This window comes from Clytia hemisphaerica, unplaced genomic scaffold, assembly GCF_902728285.1.
Source record: "Clytia hemisphaerica strain Z4C2 unplaced genomic scaffold, Clytia hemisphaerica genome assembly, whole genome shotgun sequence".
Classification (NCBI taxonomy): domain Eukaryota; kingdom Metazoa; phylum Cnidaria; class Hydrozoa; order Leptothecata; family Clytiidae; genus Clytia; species Clytia hemisphaerica.
In genome coordinates this window covers 877,000-898,533 of record NW_027104076.1, presented here as the reverse complement: position 1 = coordinate 898,533, position 21,534 = coordinate 877,000, and the positions used below count along the sequence as shown (strand labels likewise).

The following is a 21,534-nucleotide window of genomic DNA, read 5'->3' as shown; positions in this document are numbered from 1 at the left end:
TTCGATCCCTGACTGGGTTGTACCAAAGACTTCGTACTTAGTGCAAAAATGGTATTTGATGCCTCTTTGCTTGATGCACAGCAATCGAGAGAAGGATCAAGACTAACTGAAGCAATCCTACCTTCGGGTAGATAGCTATCGAAAGAGGAGCCTTCTGGTCGCCTCCAACTGCGGTCGCAGACTTACTTTACTTATTTAGGATTTTTCTTCTAATTCAAATTCAGCTTGAGATGGTGGAACACATTGCCAGCTTAATGAACGGAATTCGAATGATTCATAGCGTTTCTTTATATTACAATACATCTGAACGAATGACTGCATTGTTCGTTAAAATCACCAACCAAATGATTACCACGTGTAAAGAGTACATCAAGAAGGATGTAAGCAAAGTGTGGGAGCTATCAAGGTAAGCGAGAGGGGCTGTTTTGTTATCAGTGTAATGTTGTCAAGATACTTCAACACTATTCTCACAGATCCACTGGTACCCATTCCTACTGGAAAAATTGATCAAAATATCGTCTCCGGTGTAAAATTATCTCTCAATTTTTGTTCCCATTAAAATAATCAAATAAACCAATCCTCACTGCAAAATATTATCCATCCCCACTGAATTTTCTGACTTGAAAACAAAATAATTTAAGTTCCCAGCCATAAAAAATATGGGAATATCAATCCCCATCAAGTTTCAATCCGATATTTTTACCCCCACTAGACTGAAAAATCCTACCGGGTCTGTGAGAAGGGGGTGTATTCATTAGATATTATTAGTGTTTGCAAGCACGTTTGCGCTTTTGTATCAAAATTGAAGACGGTCTTTTTTGGAAAACTATTGAATGTGCATATGTCGTTTAAAGTGACTATTTTTTTAACTGAACAAAGATTTCTTCAGTTAAGATGAAGCCCGACTACTTTTACCCTCTATAAATCTAACAGAGTACGTTAATATAACGAGAGTGGTTAATGTACTTACCAAGTATACTGTCAAACATTATGAACTACTTTGAACACATTGTTTTAGATTTTATCTGCTAAAACCATCAACTTTTTCAGAGAGGTGATATCAAAACGACTTGCAGCTTGCATCACACTGAATCAAGAATATCAGAAATGCTTTCACAAAACAAAAAACAAGTTGAAAGAAAACCCGCAAGAACGACAATTCGAATTCAGGTATGGCGTCATAATGCGGTAAATCTTTCCCACATAAATGCATTCCATGATAATAAGGGGTATAACATTGTTCTGTTGAGTCTAAGTCCAAGCATTAGCCTCCGGATCCGTAGTGGGTACGTCCTTGTCCTTTCAAGGTGTAGACGACGTCCGTGTCGGTAACCGTCTTCCTCGAAAAAGGTAATAATCAAATTTAAGTATTAGCGATTTTCATTTTCTACATCGGAATACGCTTATTTTGATCTATTATTCATCATAATACGAGGGGTGATAATGGGTGCAAAAAATTACGGAAAATTTGGACACGCATTAATTTACCTGAGTATTGATCCTACAGCACTACCACGTGTAGCTCAATGGGAATTTCTAATCTTCTTTTCAGTGAAAACTACATCTTTGGTAAATTCGATGCCTTTTGCAAGAGGATTGAAAAGTTTGAAGATATGTTGGAAACGATCCACAAATTATCGAAATTACCAAATGTTCGAATTGAGGTAAAATAATCGGATATAAAATACACAAGTCTCTTTTGCGCTCTATACTCATTTACGGCGCAACACCAAAGTTTCGCATTTTAGATACGCGCCATTAATCGATGATATTGAAAGCCAATGTCAATAGTCGAACGTGCGCACCGCACTGGGCTCAACTTCAGATTTTCCCGTTATTAGAAGGCCCAATTGTAACATTTCAAATATTTAGTATTAGGTAGCAAATATACTTTGTCCGTTTTGGCTGAAATTTGGTACACTTGTTCCTTGGGTGAATACCTGGGGGTGTTTTTATCTTAATTTTTTCATTTTTTTATGTGCGTTAGAATAGTGTCCTCGTCCTAAGAGCCTTTCAAAATAAATAACTTAGGAGAAAGTTCCTCAAACCTTTTGTGGCTTTTGTTCACACGTTGCTCTGAAAAATTAATTTCCCACGATTTATCATATACGAAAATTGATTTTAAAATTTATCAAGATATTAAAGTTTTCTTGGGTTCACAAATGTTTACATATATCCCTATTCTTAAAGTCTACCATCATAGCTTTACAGTCAAATTTCAGCCATTTTTGCAGTCTCCAGGCTGCCCCAAAGTCTTAGCCTCGTTTTGGCGAAAAACTCGTCCCCAGGCCCCGAAAATCAAAATTTTCAAAAAATGAAAAAAACTCCCCCAGATATTCACCCAAGGAACAAGTGTGCCAAATTTCAGCCAAATCGGACCGTTTTTAAAGTGTCCAGGCTGCCAGCCTCGTTTTGGTGAAAAACTCGTCCCCAGGCCCCAAAAATCAAAATTTTCAAAAAATGAAAAAAACTCCCCCAGATATTCACCCAAGGAACAAGTGTGCCAAATTTCAGTCAAATCCGACCTTTTTTGAAGTGTCTAGGCTGCCCCAAAGTTTTAGCCTCGTTTTGGCGAAAAACTCGTCCCCAGGCCCCAAAAATCAAAATTTTCAAAAAATGAAAAAAACATCCCCAGATATTCACCCAAGGAACAAGTGTGCCAAATTTCAGCCAAATCCGACCTTTTTTGAAGTGTCCAGGCTGCCCCAAAGTTTTAGCCTCGTTTTGGCGAAAAACTCGTCCCCAGGCCCCAAAAATCAAAATTTTCAAAAAATGAAAAAAACACCCCCAGATATTCACCCAAGGAACAAGTGTGCCAAATTTCAGCCAAATCCGACCTTTTTTGAAGTCTCCAGGCTGCCCCAAAGTTTTCGGACGGACATACAGACATACAGACATACATACAGACATTGTCAGATTATAGCTCAACTGAAGTTGAGAACAAGAAACTCATAAGCGACACCATTCAAAACCTCCCTTATTCGATGAAAATCCAATTCCCCTTGAAAATCAAATTAAGGAGCGTCAATCGAATATTTATTTCAAACTTTTTAACATTTCATCTCTCCCGAATAATGTCAATTTAAGTTACTCTACAGAGTACAGCTCGGAAATGATATCGTTTTTGTTTAATAGGGAATCGACCCGATCGCAGTAAGGTACACATCTATTGTGGCGAACATGAAGAAGAAGAATTACGATATTCTGGATCATCGTAAGAGTGAGGTGAAAATGAAATATTTTTTACTTGAATATATCTCAAATCAGATTTTAAAATCCTCTCGAAAATAACGAGTTTTTGTATTTACACTTTTGAGGAGGGTGTGGACGGAATAAAGGTTTACAAACAGACATGTTTCTGGACCATGATTTTTGCCGCAACCTTTTATAGAGCATGGCGTTGTGTAAGCTAAATGGGTGATCTGTTATTGGCCAACAACCGTCCCCTTCTCCCCTCTTCCCGTGTAACTGGTGCGATCAGTAGGCTATAAAGAAGCCGATAATACGCAGGGAACGAGGTTGAAAGACTCGAAGTTTTCAATTTGATTTTTCTTTCCAGTTTGATGGTGACTATGAAGATTTTAAATTGGGTATCGAATCATTGAAAGGTCAATTACAAAGCTTTCTGGATTCTTGGTTTGAAAAATCTCTTTCTGTAAGTTCTTCATATGAAATAATTTTATAACCTCTCTCATCAGCCCCGTGAAAATTTCTTTCAAATTGTAGACTAGCAAACTAGTCTGTTAATAAATCATGTCAGAGGGCGGGAACATAAAGGTGGCGGGCGTTTGCTAAAATAGGAGCTACGTAGGAGGAGGAGCAAAAGTTGGTGAGAGGCTGCTGATTAACATTCAGCCCTTGCCGCCGATGAATAACCTGACTTTTCTCGGCGCTAATTATATCAAAGCAGGTAAACTTCTGGCTCAAAAACTTCGATTTTTCTTATTCACTCTTAACATTTTGACAAACACTACGAGAAAAACTGAAATGAACGAAATCTCCACAACATCAAGCCCTTGGAACTGGACATTAAACTTTAGATTCTATGCCAGTAAATTCTTAGCAAGACCGGTGTATTGATTAGTGTAAATATGACTTGAAGCGGCGAACCGAAAATTTAATATTTTTTCGTATCTTGGATCGGCGTAATTCACCGTTCGCCGGGCCTAAATAAGACCCCTGAATTTAAATTTGAATTAAAAATGAAGTTATTCCCAACTTTCGATTGTTTTTTTAGACTATGCAATCCATCACTTTGTTGAAAAAATTTGAGGGAATTTCTGGTGTTGATCTTTATCTTCATGAGAAATATCAAAAAGTGTTGGCAAGTTTTGCAAAGTAAGTTATGTATCACTTTCAGTACTTAGATTTACTTCTTCTTTAAAAGCGATTTATTGGTGCACAAATGATCTGGGGTAAGTGGTGCTAGGTTTGCGAGGTAACGGGTATGTCCGAGCCAAAGTTCGGAAATTGACACTGTGAGGGACTAAATTTTGAAAATATTTTCTTTTTTTTGACGTGATGTTTGTACCCCTGTGAGAGACTTTCGATAGTGCAAAAAGGGGACCCTTATGACTTGGACATACCCGACAGCTATTTTGCCTAAGTACTCTCCAGGACAAGTGGATAAGGCAAGAATGAAAGTGAAAAAAAAAATGTTTGCGCTGTTTGTTTATAATAACCAGTAATAACCCATAAAATTCCGGTCAGGAGGTAAGCGCACTTTTACTCGAAATATTTTGTTCTTTTTTTCGTTTATAGAGACATTGAAGGTATAAAGAGGTTGTACCAAAAACAGAAGGATAATCCACCCGTCAACAGAAATATGCCTCCGGTATGTATAGTCGATTCTCTGTATTATGTAACAAGATAATTTAATCTTCTTCAACTGACTTGCTTTCAATTTTCAAGACTTTAATCGTCACCAATTATAGCTTGAAATGTTAAGGGACTATCAAAATATCTCGGAATATATCGTACACCTTATTTTCTGAGTACGTGAAATTAAAGTGGTGTGAACCAGTGAATAAACATTGGAGTAAAACCTTCTTTGTTAAAAATTCATGTAATTTCCATAACATAACCTCGTCAACACCCCCCTAAAGCAACTTTTCTCTGTAATAGCCCAATAGATATTTAATACCGAGTTTATGTATGTGTTTTTCTGCAGCGGAGAAAGTAAGGTTTCAATTTGACTATATCCTGACTGACTGAAGACGACGGTAAATCAGCACTTTTACCGTCCTCGGTTTCGCGGGTCAAAACTGCAGGTTATTCCAAGTCGTTTCAGTCACTTTAGCGTCCTCAAAAGCCGCAAATACATATATAAATATATAAACTCGTTAATGATTTGAAGCAGTCGATGAGGCTGTCTTTTTTATGATTTTTTTCTTAAGAAATTGCTTAACCGGCTGCTTCTGAATAATAAGAAAAAAATACAAAACAACTCTGTAGCTTGAACTTGAAAATTCATTATTGTATTTCATAGATTGCTGGTAAGATTGCTTGGTCACGTCAACTGTTCAGAAAGATCAGCGAACCAATGAAAATTCTGAGTCAATGCGAAGGATTACTAAAAGTAAGTTGAAATCTTTTTCGATTGATTTCCAAAATATGTCCGACGAAATGGAAAGATATTGCAAAAAGCCTAACCTAATTACGTCTTACGAGACCGTGGATAGAATGAGGATGCTCTTTAAGGAATCCCTTGGTAGATACCAGCACCCTAGTTTTTTAAGCCTAATTTGCAGGAAGATTTCTATGTAAAGCTCATGTTTATAAATATCAATTAAAAGTGAATGAGATTTGCCGATCTTGATTCACAGACAAGCAAAGCGAAGAAGATTGAAGAATGTCATTTGAGGTTGTTAAGTACTCAAGCCTCAAGTTTTAGATTGTCTAAAAAATTCAAATTAAGTTTAACTTTACATACTATTCTTGATTCTTAGACAAGTGAAGCGAAGAAGATTGTTAAGAACTACAATAAGGTAGCACACGTTTTGATGGAGTTTGAAGTACTTTACCATCACAGCTGGTTCAATGCAATTGATTCCGTAAAAACTGGCTTGAATGCTTCCTTACTTGTCCGTCATCCTCATAAACCGGTATGAAAAATGTTTAATTCTACAGTAGTTTCTTTAAATCAAACCTCTACAACTCGAATGTCTTCCCAACTCGAACATGGTTTTATGGTCCCTTCAGTAAGTGTCATATAAACCTGGCTCAATATCTCGAACAAATTTGTGTTCCCTGTGTGGGTTCGAGCTGTGGAAACTCCACTTTAACAAAAACTTTTAGCTGTGAATCATAGTAGTTAGATGGGAGACTTTTATAATAAGGTCGAGCCCCGGTGGCGGTACAGACCAGAGGCCTTGTGGCTACTAAGAAGTCCCAACATAGCTCTTCATTAAGGGGTAATGAACGAAAAAGTAGCCTATTACAGCTTGTCTGAAAGAGCTCTGTAAAAGAATGTCACTTTAGCACTTCTGGGATTAATAAATTCAATTCTAATCCACATTTTTTAACGCCGATTTTTCGTGTTTTTGCCAGTTTGACAGTTTTATAACGACTTTTAAAATCTTTCTTTGTTTGCAGGAGTTCATCATCAATTTTGACAGCCAAATATTGCAAGTGGTTTACGAAGCTAAATCTATCCAAAAATTATCTCTCGATGTAAGTAAAACACCTGTACTTTTAACTTTTAAGAATATGGACGGAAATCTTAAGATTAGATGGTCATTTGAACCCAAAAACCTTCGTACTGGCAAGACAGAACTGATGTACTAGTATCTCAAATGGGCGGATTTCCGTCAGCAATCAATACTTGTTGAAAAAAGGGCGTTACTCCACCGTTACTGTTGTCTGTATCAGATGACCAAGGCTTTTTTCTCGAGACCATGAGAAAAAAATTGAGTGTTGGGATTAACCCTATTCAACCTAGGCTTTTAGGGGTGGTTCAGAACTAGGGGGGGGGGGGGGCTTTTCCTGTACCACCCCTTAACTTTTGATCTAGTGGGTCTTTTTGGATGAAATTTGGCACACAAGATCCTTGTCACGTAAGGTAAATTTTGACAAAAAATTTTTTTGATGACGTCACTCATCATGTCCAAAGTGAGCAAAAACCGAAAATTTCCTTTGTTCTTATAAATAGCTATTGTATTCTAACAAAGGCTTTAGGAAAAAGTTGCCTGAGTTTAAAATGCTTATTTTATCCTAAATATTCAATAAATTACGGTTTAAATGATATATTTGACATCAAAAATAAATTTGTATTAGAAAAGTGTCAATTTTTGTGACACCTTACTGTCAGAAATGTCATCATGCTCAAGGTGTGAAAATATTTAAGTGTCAAATTTTTTTTTATTTTGAAGCTAAATAAAAGTTAGGAATTTACAGAAAATTTCTGGGCAAAAGCTCTATTATTTTAGGAACTATTACCAATAGTTTGACCTCCGAACAGAAAGAGCCCCCCCCCCCCTAGGCCGAATAGGGTTAAGGTTATCGTTACTGATTTATCTCATAAATTTTTAGATACCCGAGCCGACCAAAATATTATGTCTACGTGAAGACCAAATCAAAACATTATACACCTCATTGTCCGATTGCCTGTCCGAATACCAAGACATAAAGAATTCAACACCTGAAATCTTTTTACCATTGTTGGCTCCCATCTTTAATCGTGTAAACGATGCTTTTCAACCTGGAGTTGCTATGTTGACATGGTTATCTCTCAATACTAATGCATGTAAGAAAAGACTGGCGCTATACTTTACTTTCGATTATAAGAATCCTGCGGGTGGTCAAGATAAGCGACCTATCGTAGGTGCAGCCCCTCAATGATATGTTTTCAGGCCTCATACAATGTGCACCATAAGGGTCGAAATGAGACGAAAGTGCACAAGTGAAGTAAAATGAAAAAGCACCGTAAGGCACTAAATTTTCCTTGCACTGTTAGTAAGGATCCGATTTTAAAGACCTAATTTTGGGCCGCACGTACAGTAGTTTCCATGCCCCCCCCCCCTGAGAAAATTATCTCCTTATTTTCTAATTGAACAGTAAAAACACAATTGTGTAATACGACGTTTCGACGTTTGTTTTTATCAAGTTATCTTATTTTCTGAAGTACACATAGGAGTATTGATCTTTTCAATCGTTTGTAAAACTTCATTTTATTTCGTACGTAGATTTTTAGCGATTTTAAGAATTTGCACTTTTAAGGACGCTAAAGTAACTTAAACGATTTGGAAAAACCTGTAGTTCTGAGCCACAAAATCGTGGACAGTAAAAGTGCTGATTTACCACCGTCGTCTTCAGTCAGTCATGATGTAGACAAATTAGAAACTTACCGTCTCCATCGGAGAAAAACACACATACATAAACTTGCTTCCATTACATGACAGGTGCGTGGCAACGAGATTCCTTCGACATCAACAAAGAGAGAAAGGCCGAGAAAGCCAGATTTTAAGATTTCCAGTTGTATACCCATAGTTATTTTAAAATTTCCTTCTTCTTTTAGATATCGAAAATATCAGAAAGTCATTGAGAAAATTGGAGCTTTTGATCAAAGAACTCAATGATACTTTGGAATGTGGCGTTGAAGCCACCGTTGACAACATCGGTAACCTGTTGCTATGCGACACATTCCCTCAACCAATCAAACCACAGGATTTCGTCCAATCAACAGAAACCATTATTAAAGCTAGAATCAAAGCATTGAATTTGTAAGTTGTCAATATCATTTTTACACTCTCAAATCCAACATTGAATTTAGCATTTCTAAACCCAAATCAAAATTCATAAAGTGGAGTCTCTTTGACTCGAACCCCTGTAAATCGAATGTCTCCTTAACTCCGACAAATTTCGTTACTCTACTGTATTAAACGTTAAAGGGTTGTTAGGGGGGGTTTGTACTTTTACGGTGAGACGGGATTGGCCCTTTTTTAGTACGGTATTACGGGATTTGACGAAAAAAAGACGGGAAAACGGTATTTTAAAATCAGACGGTGACGGTATTTGGCCTTATTTTTTGTCATTATGCCGGTATTTGAACCTGTACAAACCGGTGTGACGGTGTTATTTATTTATTTTTTTCAATTTTCGGGATTCCGGGATTCAGCAAAAACTTTGACGGGAAAACGGTATTTCGAACAGGGTGTTAGTTTTAGTGTAAGTTAATTTGAACGTGTATGACAAAAACATAAACAGCTTTAAACGAGACACACTTTGGACTTAATGCCTGTTTGCTTATGAAAAAAAGAAGTTATAGTACACTATTCGATTATCGAAAGAGCGTCACACCCGAAATCCGTGGTGCTTACTTTGAGGAAATATGAAACTGTTTTCTTGCATCAAACAGGATTCTGATAAAAAATCTGTATTTTTTGAAAACATTTAGGTTTTGTGAATTGGCTGAAACGCACACGTTCTCCCTGATCGACACCATCAAGAAGCATTTAAAAACGAAAGAGTTGGATGAACTAGGGGATGGAAATACATACCCATGTCTCATCCCAGACTCAACACGCGCTAAAGGAAACAAAGGGAACAGATGTTGGGAATGCATGCCATGTTCCTATTGGAATCTCATCTCACATTTCAACCAAAAGACCATTGATGCTTTGGTCAAATGCACTCGAGTCACGTTCGATTACCTGAGAAAACGAATGCAACCTGTCAGCCGGTACTCGACAGAATCAGATTCGAATTCAAGAGGGCCATTCTTTATTGCCAACATCTTGTTAGAGATTCCACAGATCAGCATGAAACCAAGTATTGATGATATCCAACAAACGTTGAATAAATGTGCAGCCATCATTTTGAAAATGACACAGAATGTTTATGAATGGGAGAATCATAAATTGTTGCATCAATTACCAAACCCTGTTTCTGAAGACTCAAACAAAGGTGCTTACAACTTTCATACATTTCTTCTTTTTAAAGAAAAAAACCGCTGCTAAGGCTCAGAACAGGGATCCATACAGGGTAAGATACACATGTGATAAACAACGAGGTTAGATGTAGTTTGATTCTCCGAGATTGTAGTTGTGTATTCTTACTTCGAAATTCTTAACCTTGTCTTATGTTTACCATAACATGCAAAATCACTGTCCGATGGAATAAAGCTACAATAGACTCTCTCTCTCTAATTCGATTTCCAAGGGGAATTTTCCATGGAAAAGGGAGCGTATCTCCAAATAGTAGAGCGTCGTTTTACGAGAGTTGACGGCGAGAGTTGACGGCTTGTTGACGGCGAATTTCAATATTATCGAATAATGAAAAGTATAGAATAAGAGACGTCTAATTAGTGAGCGTCAACTTATTTGCTTTATTCTGTATTCTTACCTATTTCAGTCAACACCGCATTCAAATCATTGTACAAGACTGTGTCTGAACACAAAGATGTTTTAAAGATGGTTTCCATGTTAAGCACCATTATCAGCTCTTCAAAGATTGAAGCATCAAAAGTTCTAGATGTTTTCAACGAATTCAAAAAGTTATGGGAAGAGGTAAATTGTCACAATAATTTGTTTCTATGAATAAACATATCAACCTGTAAATCGTAAGGAGACTGGATTCGAGTTCGCAAGGAAGGAATGACGTCAGCATATCTGAAGCCTTAAAAATATCTTAAAAACAACAAATTTGATGACGTCATTTTCTTGTAAATTCATTACCAACCCTATTAAATGCAGCCAGTACCTTCCCACAAACCAAATTTTTCTTTGTTTCTTTTTGTTAGGGGCCGTCCACATAGTACATACGCACTAAGGGGGGGGGGGTCTTCTCAAAGCGTATGCTTGCATACAGGGGAGGGGAGGGGTCAAAGGAAAATGTACGTACGCAGAGAAAATTTTTTCATAGCCCTTTTTCGCTTGTTTTTTGTCGACTTTTACGCTTGTTATACGTATCAAGGAAAAGAAAAAGTTTCTTGATAAACATTGAGTTTCATTTATGAAATAAAGGTCCGAATCAAACGATTTGAATTCGAAATTTTCTTCAACCGAGGGGGGGGGGTGAATGAAAAAGTACGAACTTGTCAGAGGGAGGTCTAGCCATTTGCGTACGCTTGCATACAGGGGGGAGGGAGTACTCGATTTTCGACATTTTAGTGCGTACGTACTATGGGGACGGCCCCTTAAAACGCGATAAAAAAACGGTTTTCGTCTAACAGGCTACATTAAATGCGAAAAGGGTTGATAAGTTCCATTCTCAGCGCTGCAGAAAAAAACACCCTTTTGGTGAGAAGTTAGAATTTCAAAATTCATATATTTCGCTCAAAACAAACAATGCAGTCATATTTGATTTCGCATTGATACCACTTTTTTGTTTTGTCCAATCAGCTTATTAAGAATTTACAATAGAGTTTCTCTATACCTCGAACCTCTATACCTCGAATGGCTCCTTTGCTTAAGCATGATTCCAGGTACCTTCAGACAAAAAAGTCTTATAAACACGCCTTTATAACTTGAGCTTTCCATAACTCGAACAAATCTGCGTTCCTCGTGAATGTTCGAGTCATGGAGACTCAACTTTATCCTTATTTCTTACAATTTGCAACAGGACCCTGAAGTGACAGTGAACGCCTTCTTAGAAGACAAACCATCATTATCCGAATTTGATTCGTCAATTTCACATTACAATCGATTACATAGCTTAGTAGAAAGTCTTCCAGAGAGTTACACCATTGGTGCAGTGTTGTATCAAACAGCTCCCTTGAAAGAGGCTATTATCACTGAAGCACAAGCCTGGAAACAAACCTATGGAAAAGCACTAGCTGATAGGGTACGTAACTTTTATTTTCTATGAAAAAAATATAGACATAGCGTATGCTAGTCGAGATACTAGGCAAGACACACTGAAATCCGTAAGGAAAAAAATAAGGATATTTTGTATGTTGAGACCAAAACAGATTTAAAGCGGGTTTTCAACATACGAAAAACCACAAGAACTCTGATCAATTCTCCATAGTACAGTATTCGAATCTTTCTCTAATTCAAAGGAAAGTCTTAGTCCGTTGAAGATCGAATTAGAGAGAGAAAACTGTAATTCTACTTCATCCTGTACCTATGCTCACCACTAAATAACAATGGTTTTACTTACAGGCCAGCTCCGATATGGAGGAAATATTCCAATTTATTGATAACTTAACTAAACGACTATCACGCGGAATTAATGACCTTGATGATGTCCGAGGAAGCATGGCAGCATTGTCCGAAATACGGGAAGCTGAAATTCGCATTGAAATGACAATCGGTCCAATCGAAGAATCGTTTGCTCTGTTGAATCGATATGGATTGGTTTATTCTAGTGCTGATTCTGAACGTGTCGATGGCTTGACATATGCATGGAAAAAACTATTGGATCAGGTATTTTTTAGCATTTTAGCATCTTCAATCATACAATAGGCCCTTTCATGAATTATTTTGAGTACAACGACTGCCTCCTTTTGAAACCATTACCAAGGTGATTGAATCCATCGAGTCTTCAAGTCTTTTTTAATAAAATGAGTCAGCTTCTAATGAATTCTTCTGGGAATTACCATAGCAATATTTTGAAAGCGAGGTAGACGTTGCTCGTGACGTAATTTATGAAAAGGTCTATTCTATAAACCAATGTACTCGTTATTTTTCTATGTTGGTAGCTCGGTTCCTTTAGGCAGTCGTTTGATTATTTTCACGGAGTCAACGACAGTCAGCCCGTTAGGCTTCATGTTTAATCAGAACTCAGGAAGGATAGGAATTTTTAGCGTCGCAACCTTTAACCTCTCAGCTACCACTACTTTCTTTTGACAGTCTAGCTGCAAATTCTCTTTCAAATCTTCCTTGATTAGCCTAATACAATAAAAATGAAACAATAAGGCAAATATCTAATTTGATATTTATTAACACAATCCTCCCGATAATTGTAGGCATCGTCAGTCCAAGAACATCTTTTGGAAATTCAACCGAAGTTTAAGAGTAACCTTTTGAACGGAGTGACCGTTTTCAAAGATGATTTGGAAGATTTTGTTACTGATTATCGTGAAAGGTAAGTTTCAAACTTAATTTATAATGTCACTTTCATGTCTATCAAGAGTTTTCAGGAGTTTATGAGGTCTGGTTGTATTCATATCTCAATGCATTTTTCATGAGCTGGAAGAATATCCGAAACTTCAAATACCTTAATGGCGTTATTTTTCGTCAATGGCGTAATATCGCATTAGGGCCGGGCTAAAATGGGGAGAAATTGCGAACTTCGGCGTAATAAGAGTCAATGTGAAAGGGGCCGACGCTATATTAGAGCCGGTGTAAAAAAGGGCCGATAAGGTAACCATTAAGGTGGAAGGTTAAGTTTATTTTTTCCTATTCGATTTATGAATGGTATTTTCAACATTTTTAGAGGTCCAATGGTTCCTGGACTTGCTCCATCAGAAGCTAGCGAGCGTCTCTCAATCGTTCAAGCTAAATTTGATGAACTCTGGCGCAAATATATCACATATTCAAGTATTGATCATTTAATTTAAAAGACTTGGATCTAGTTCATAACTTACCAACTCTTTCAATTACTCAATTATCGAGTGTTTCCTTTCTGAGAAATAAAACAGCGATTCTATCCAAGAGAAGACTGGAGTCGTTTATAATGAATGCGATATGGGTGTTATAAGATAATAGGGGTTTGGATGGCAAAATATGTCATTTTTTGTCGTTCTTTTTATCATTTGTCCTTGTTTTTGTCGTTTTTAATAGCTATTTGTCGTTCTTTCTGGTCTGAAAACGTTAGTTGGACAGCTCCTAATCTTTGAAGATAGTTTCGTTCTTTTCAAAATATTTTACACTAAAGTATAATCTACAAAAGATATCGTAACTCGAATCAATTTCAATTTTCTGATATTTTCTTTGCATTCAATTTTCACAAGGTGGTGAACAATTATTCGGACTAGCCGTGATCGAATATCCAGAACTCCAACAAATCAAGCGTGAACTTGGATTACTGCAGAAACTGTACAGTTTGTACAATGCTGTTATTGAAACAGTGAATGGTTATTTCGATATTCTATGGTCAGATATTGACATCGATAAGATTAGTGGAGAATTGCAGGAATTCCAAAATAGGTAAGATTGGAATCTTTCAAAATGGAAATAAACGGGATAAAATGAATCAGTCCTGTGATATGATATAAAGATAGCTCTGGTCTGTATTTTATTCATTTTGTATAGAGCCCATAATCTTATATCGAAAGATCAGATCTTTCCATCTTAGGCGGGAAGTGGATTTTACACAACAAATCAATACTATCAATAATTATCAATCAAATAAGGTGAAATCATATTCAAAGAGTGCTCGATAAAACCAACCAGGAGTAGAGCTTCTTTAATCAAAAATATATTTCAAAACCAAAAAATTTAAAAATCCAGTGGATTTTTAAATTTTTTGGTTTTGAATTACTTATATTTTTGATTACTATCAATAATTATGAAATTTTGGTGAACTTTGCCTATCTGGCACATAACGTTGCTCCAACGTTCATTTGACGTTATATGGACGTTGTGAACATTATATAAACGTTGAAAGAACGTTGTGTGTCAGCTGGGTGGTGATTTTTGAGACGGAAAAAACCTTCTTTCTATACTTCACTGAGACTGCAATTCGTCTGAGAAGGAAGAACTTCTAACACTGATATTGAAATCCCAATTTTCATTTAGGATTCGCAAACTACCGAAAGCGCTCAAAGATTGGCAAGCATTTATCGATCTGAAGAAAACTATTGATGATTTCAACGAAAGTTGTCCACTTTTGGAGATGATGTCACACAAAGCCATGAAAGATCGCCATTGGCAACGAATCAGTGACGTCACAAAGCATCCATTGGATATTCAAGCTGTGGATACATTCACCTTGAAAGTGTTGATGCAAGCTCCATTGCTCGAATGCAAAGAAGATATTGAGGTACGATAATGTCCTGATATTTATGACGTAACCTTTTATACGGAAACATGTGAAGGAGAAAATGCAAATAGTTCTATTGTTGACGTTTGTAACTTTTTGCCGGTGAAGATTCTTCTCACAGCGAGGATTAAAATTTCTATCGAAATCGAAAAGTTTATTTTCCAATGGGGACAAAATTTTGGCCGAATTTTCCAGAAAGGTTCCCATCGAGTCTGTGACACACGGTGTGTCATACTGTATGTTATAGGTTTACATAAGTCATGAATAAGTATTCAAGCTAATAGTTTTCTCAACATGAATTTAGGAAGAAAATTTTTAACAGCCAGTGTCTCATAAAGATCTTACAAGGAGCAATATTTAAGCAAGATGTCACTAAACTAGACCACCTCAGCAGCTGACACAAAACGTTGTTTTCACGTTTATCTAATGTTCGCAATGTCTGTAGAACGTTGAAATAACATTGTGTGTCAGCTTGGGTTTGTAAATAGTACTACACTTTAAACATCCAGAAATATAACCAGTTCTTCTACAGTATCGATTTTCTTTTCCTTAGGATATTTGCATCTCAGCTGTCAAGGAACGAGATATCGAAGCCAAGTTGAAACAAGTGATTGCAGATTGGAATACACATGAACTAGCCTTTTCAACTTTCAAATCACGCGGAGAACTCTTACTGAAAGGTGTCGATACGTCAGAGGTTGTCTCCTTGATGGAAGACAGTTTGATGGTACTTGGTTCACTTTTGAGTAATCGGTAACATTTAGAATTGATTTTCTTTTCATGTTCCAACACGACTGAAACACGACGTATTTTCAAAATTTTTCTTTAATTTGTCACTAGATGAATTCTACCTCTTTTTACTCGCTTTAGGAAATGGCACCACGGCGTAATCATTACACTTGCCTCAAAAATTAGCATTTTTATGAACCAAATTTGACTTAATATCAACATAGCTGATAATTAAAAGATAATATATTCATAATAAATATGTTCAAAAACATTTTTTTCAAAATTTATTCAACTGACGTTATCATCTTTGAAAAATTTCTTTGAGCCTCCCCGTGCGGCTGGAGTGTGACGCAAAAAGTACCTTTCGTGTTGAAATAATTTTTATTGCCGTTACTGTTACCCTCAAAATTAAAACTCATCTGCATCGAGTGAATAAATTCTACGTTCATAAAACCCAATTTTCTTGAGCAATGAATTGACGCGTCAGCTTTTACCACGTGAGTTCCAATCCAATATTTGTCACCAAGAATTATGATTTATATTCTTTTGTTTAAATTAACCCTGACTCTTAAATACAGAAATGAAGGATGTATGGCAGGTACTCCCGGGTACCTGATAGTCGGAGGGATTGGAATAAGCGCGGGGGGGGAGGTTGGAATAAAAATGTCTTGGGTGGAAAATTTTTGAAAAGTAGGCTAATACAGCAGAATTCGGACAAAAGAGGGAACTTTCAAAAAAAATTTCCCAAAAATTAATAAGCGGGGGGGGGGGGGAGTTGGAATAAGAATGTCCTGGGTGGAAAATTTTCGAAAAATTGATTAGCGGTGGGGACGGCTATTAGGTACCCGAGAGTACGTTGGCTTTCGGTCAAGACTTCTTCAAAATACGATAAAATCCGTCTAATAGCTAAGAACCTAAGAAAAGTACCTAAAACCTTTTGCGCCATATCAAATTTTGTTAGTTTCCATCGAGCCATAACAAACAACATCTTTCTTTTTGCAGGTACAACGCACCATTCAAAGCGAACATTCAGAAATGGATAGCCAATTTATCAGGCACCACAGAAATCATCGAGAATTGGTTATCAGTACAAAACCTTTGGGTTTATTTAGAAGCTGTCTTTGTTGGGGGCGACATTGCCAAACAATTGCCACAGGTAAAGATTTTTTCTCTTCAAAATTATATGTATAAATACACATTCTTTTATTAGACAATCCAAAATTTGCATTCGGCAATTTCTTCCTTATTATAAAGATATTCTTTCACTATTTTGTAAGTGTTTTTTTGAGCAATTTCCTAAGAAATAAAGTCCATAAGGAAAGGCCAATTTAATTAGTTTTTCTACGGGCCCGACCGACCATATTTTTGCTAAAATCAAAAAAATAATAATATTGAATTTCAACCACAATATATTTTACCTAATAGTTATTTGTGAGAATCAAATTTGAATTAAGCTGAAAATTAATTCTTGACAAGAAATTGAAAAATACACTAACATTTTATTATGAAAAAAGTGAATTTTTGAACCAGATATTTTTTTTGGAAAACATTTTCGGTACTTTACCAACCCTGATAAATGAAAAATTTATTCTTATTTTACCGACCGAGCGACCCATATTTCGCTAACAATCTGCCCGTAGAACAACAAATAAAATTGGTCTCGCCATAAAGCCTTAAAATGACTTGTTCTTAATATTTGGTCATTGCGGCTCTCACTGAGTTTCACTAAAGTTCTGTCGATTGGTAGTGTGAAGGTTTCGATCACAGACTTTGAACATAATGGACTGTGTTCGAAGTCGCAGTCACTTCAAAGTAGGGTGTTAAGGAAGAATGGTGATATTTTCTCTACCTTCACTAAAAACTTAGCCACCTTGCTCGACAATCTATCTACGTGGCGCTTAAAAAAGAAATTATCCCACATTCCGTGTTTTTTAATTTCTTGCAGGAAGCGAAACGTTTCAGTCAGATTGACAAATCATGGGTGAAGATCATGACGCGTGCGCATGAGCAAACGAATGTGATCACGTGTTGTGTCGGAGATGAAACACTGGCACAACTTTTACCACATCTCCTGGAACAATTAGAAATTTGTCAGAAATCCTTAAGCGGGTAAGATATTATTTAAAAAGTCTCATTAAATGCTCAATAAGAGCAAACCATCACTATACACGCTAATTTTGACAACATTATCAAAACGCTTAAAATGAAACTTGCACAGAACCAAAAAACAACTTTGTGTTTATGTTATTAACGTTGAAACATCGTGTTTTTCCAGGGCCAAATATGAATATCTAGGGTTAGTTTAGTCTATTATGACCATAATAATGACCATGTTATCATAATAGGGATTTCTGCATTTATCACAACCACGGAGAGAACGCTATATCAAAGTTAATTCTAAAACAACATTACAAAGAAGAATCTTTCAACGTTGAATAGTACTGAAGGAAAAGTTACTACTGACTCTTTAATATCTTGAAAGTCAATAGAATCGCTGACATGATTATTGAACCCCTTTAAGATACAAAAACACACACTAGAGTGTCTGATAAACTGTGGGTCAATTAAGATTAGGGAATTAATTGACCAGAATTGATGCTGATAGTTTGATAAACATCTCTAATGCTATAAATTTATCTTTTATTAAAGCTACTTGGAGAAAAAGAGACTGGTGTTTCCACGCTTCTTTTTCGTCAGTGATCCTGCTTTACTGGAAATTCTTGGCCAAGCATCAGATTCACATACTATCCAAGCACATTTGCTTGGCGTCTTTGACAATGTGAAAACAGTGACGTTTGATGAAAAACAATATGATATGATTACTGCAATCAATTCTCGGGAACAAGAACAAATTGTTCTACAAAAACACGTCATGGCACAGGTAAAATTACTATTCTTCTTTTTTAATCAACAGATATATGTTTGAGCAAAGTTGAGAAATTCAGATTGGTTAATCTTACGATATTGAGAGCGTTTGATTAATACAGCTAACTCTCGCACTTCTATAATTCGAACTTATCGGGCTATTCCAGATTAGGCTATTTGTACCCCCTATGTTGAGGAGGTATTTTTTTTAAAAGGTGACCCCCCTGGATTTTTTTTCCAATTTTTCCGAACCGTCTTGGATTTTTTCTCCCATTCTTTTGGACCACCCGATTTTACTGACGACCGTGGATTTTGGATCTATTTCTGGAATAGCCCATTATCAACTTCCCGTAAGGAGAAAACCTTCTTAAAATACTCTCTATAATACGATTCTTTCTGTAATTCGAACAAATAAGATTACCCCTATGAGTTCGAATTAGCAAGAGTCATCAGTATAGTGAACCTTCTTTTAATATCACCGTAACGGGATTGGCTGTTTATCTTCTTGAAAATCCCTGTTTGATGCATGAAAACGATACTGGGTTATTACTTATACTTGATACTTTAAGGTAAAATCAGATGGTTTGACAAATGGATTAATTTTATTGTCCTTGGCAAAACCTCAAAATATTTTTGCCTAACTTTTTTCATATCAAAATATTCAAGTTACAAGTTTCTGACTTTTGGTAAGAAAGCAAAAGGACGTAAACATAAGAACCTTGTAAGAACCGATTTTTAAAAATTCTGGACAAAGGCATCATCAAATACAATATGTGTTTAACAGAACCCCTATAAAGGTGGGTACCACATAGAGAGGTGCACAGAAAGGAAAGTTGATTATCAAATTTCCTGAAACTTAAATCAAAGATATTGGCTCGCTGATAAATTGTTTCCAATGTTTTAAATCGAGCTCAGTTATTACGGTCCTCAGGTTGTTGAACAACGTTGTTTGAACGTCATAAGAACGTTAGGCACGTCAAATGGATGTTGTTATGACGTTCTGTTAACTATCACCCTTTGTGTGTGTTTCAGGGTAACGTCGAACAATGGCTTGGTCAATTGTTGCAAGAATCAAAAAATTCATTGCATGCAGTCATCCGACAATCTGCTATCACCATTGCTGACGAAAATTTCAATTTGATCGAATTCTTGAATAATTATCCAGCTCAGGTAATGCAATTAAAAACTTAAACAGACTATTTTTCATTGTTTCCGATAGTAGCAGAGCAACTATGGTATAAAATTGACTTCTTATTGACTGTCTTCCCGAGACCACGGAAACTCATGATAACTAAATACAACCATAGCTTTCTGTTTGAGCTGATTCTTGATAAATCCAACTTGCACAAAACTTGAAGGCGAATATGAATACAATGGAGTCTCTTCAACTCGAATCTCTATAACTCTAATGTCTCCTTAACTCGAACAAGTTTGCTGGGCCTTTCAAACAAAGCCTTATAATCCAGTCTCCATAACTCGAACAAACTTGTGTTCCCCGTGGGTGTTCGAGTTATGGAGTCTCCACATATAAATGCAATAGCTATCTGTTTGAACTGATTTTGAAGAATTTTTACTATCCAATTTTTAGGTTGGATTGCTGGGATTACAAATGTTGTGGACAAGAGAAGCAGAAGTTGCATTATCACGTGCTAAAGCTGAGAAAAAGGTACTAAAAGCATGTCTCAGGGTGTTTCATTATATTACTCTCAGGTGCCAGATAAACGGGGCAGAGGGCTCCAGGGGCTATTTAGAGCAAAATAAGGGCCTTTTCTTTTGACTTCTGGAAATATGCCCAAGTATTAATAAAACGGGGTCGGAAAAAAATTGAAAAGTCAACAGGTGGGTCGGGTCCGTTTATTAGGCACCTACAAGTAGTTGACAAGAATCATTCTAAAAAATCGCTGCCTGTTTGTATTGGACCAGAAATTAGATTCTCGAGGATAAGCACCACACCCATTCTAAACTTCAAGTCACTCATTGTTTAGATAAGCCTGGGGGCTACTAGATTTGCAGCAGGACAGGTATGTAACGCCGGACTTTTAAAAGGCAAGATATTTATATTGAAAAATTATTTAAAAAATTATTAATTTTCCAAGATAAATAAGATTTCTTGCCAATATTCCGTTGTCGAAATATAGATTTTAACTGTATTCTACCTGTCCATTTTTAGATTATGAGTCAAACAAATCAATTTTTCTTGGACATTCTAAACGAACTGATTGATGTCACCACAAAAGATTTGACCAAATTTGAACGAGTGAAATTTGAAACTTTGGTCACGATTCATGTCCATCAGAGAGACATCTTTGACGATTTGGTAAGTAGTGCTTGATTTTCTTGTGGGGTCATTTACATATTAAACAAATAGCCAAACAATCTATTAGGGGGAAGCAACCCTTAGGAGCCCTAGAAACTTTCGTTGGATGCAACATATGTGGTTAGTTCAAAAGTAGAGAAGATTTTTGAGATTTCTTTGACAGTAGGCCTGGCAAAGATGGCGTTACAGGCTTTTTAGCGACCACTGGCATCATCGACTGTAAACCCAAAATATTTTGCGTGTTTATCCCAGTAAGTAAAAGACACATTTCATCGTCTAATGATGACATATCCCACCCGTTTGAATATTAAACGATAGAATTACACTAACTTGCTTTCTCGACTTCATAGGTGAAAATGCATCTGAAATCACCGAGTGATTTTGAATGGTTGAAACAATCACGATTTTACTTCATGGATGAGAACGATCATTGCATTGTCTCCATCACTGATGTTGATTTTGAATATCAAAACGAATTTCTTGGATGCACGGATCGATTGGTGATCACCCCTCTCACTGACAGGTCGGTGTGCTAAATAAATCTAAAGTTTTTGTGAAAAATGCCAGTCAATATTTGGTTCAAATTGCGCTGGCGTTTTTGGCATTCTTAGCTGCACTCAATCTATGAATTTGCAAAGTTCGCATACGTAGCATCTCTTGAATTTTGGATATCTAGGTAACTAGGTAATCTTTAGTCT

General features: G+C 36.5%; 1 protein-coding gene across 1 annotated transcript in view; it reads left to right on the top strand.

Annotated features, from left to right (window-relative positions):
- The window catches only part of LOC136812598 (dynein axonemal heavy chain 5-like), a 60,196-nt gene that overhangs the window by 7,025 nt on the left and 31,637 nt on the right, over window positions 1-21,534 (top strand). Inside the window, exons 12-39 of the mRNA XM_067069125.1 lie at window positions 225-406; window positions 1,051-1,170; window positions 1,553-1,664; window positions 3,136-3,225; window positions 3,560-3,655; window positions 4,238-4,338; window positions 4,762-4,834; window positions 5,489-5,578; window positions 5,949-6,104; window positions 6,595-6,672; window positions 7,531-7,744; window positions 8,516-8,720; window positions 9,395-9,903; window positions 10,351-10,505; window positions 11,560-11,781; window positions 12,102-12,365; window positions 12,908-13,026; window positions 13,378-13,481; window positions 13,895-14,090; window positions 14,682-14,925; window positions 15,479-15,678; window positions 16,657-16,810; window positions 17,600-17,763; window positions 18,304-18,535; window positions 19,552-19,689; window positions 20,108-20,185; window positions 20,690-20,836; window positions 21,187-21,359. Coding sequence (XP_066925226.1) covers window positions 225-406; window positions 1,051-1,170; window positions 1,553-1,664; window positions 3,136-3,225; window positions 3,560-3,655; window positions 4,238-4,338; window positions 4,762-4,834; window positions 5,489-5,578; window positions 5,949-6,104; window positions 6,595-6,672; window positions 7,531-7,744; window positions 8,516-8,720; window positions 9,395-9,903; window positions 10,351-10,505; window positions 11,560-11,781; window positions 12,102-12,365; window positions 12,908-13,026; window positions 13,378-13,481; window positions 13,895-14,090; window positions 14,682-14,925; window positions 15,479-15,678; window positions 16,657-16,810; window positions 17,600-17,763; window positions 18,304-18,535; window positions 19,552-19,689; window positions 20,108-20,185; window positions 20,690-20,836; window positions 21,187-21,359 — 4,616 coding nt within the window. The remainder of the gene's footprint in view (window positions 1-224; window positions 407-1,050; window positions 1,171-1,552; window positions 1,665-3,135; window positions 3,226-3,559; window positions 3,656-4,237; window positions 4,339-4,761; window positions 4,835-5,488; window positions 5,579-5,948; window positions 6,105-6,594; window positions 6,673-7,530; window positions 7,745-8,515; window positions 8,721-9,394; window positions 9,904-10,350; window positions 10,506-11,559; window positions 11,782-12,101; window positions 12,366-12,907; window positions 13,027-13,377; window positions 13,482-13,894; window positions 14,091-14,681; window positions 14,926-15,478; window positions 15,679-16,656; window positions 16,811-17,599; window positions 17,764-18,303; window positions 18,536-19,551; window positions 19,690-20,107; window positions 20,186-20,689; window positions 20,837-21,186; window positions 21,360-21,534) is intronic.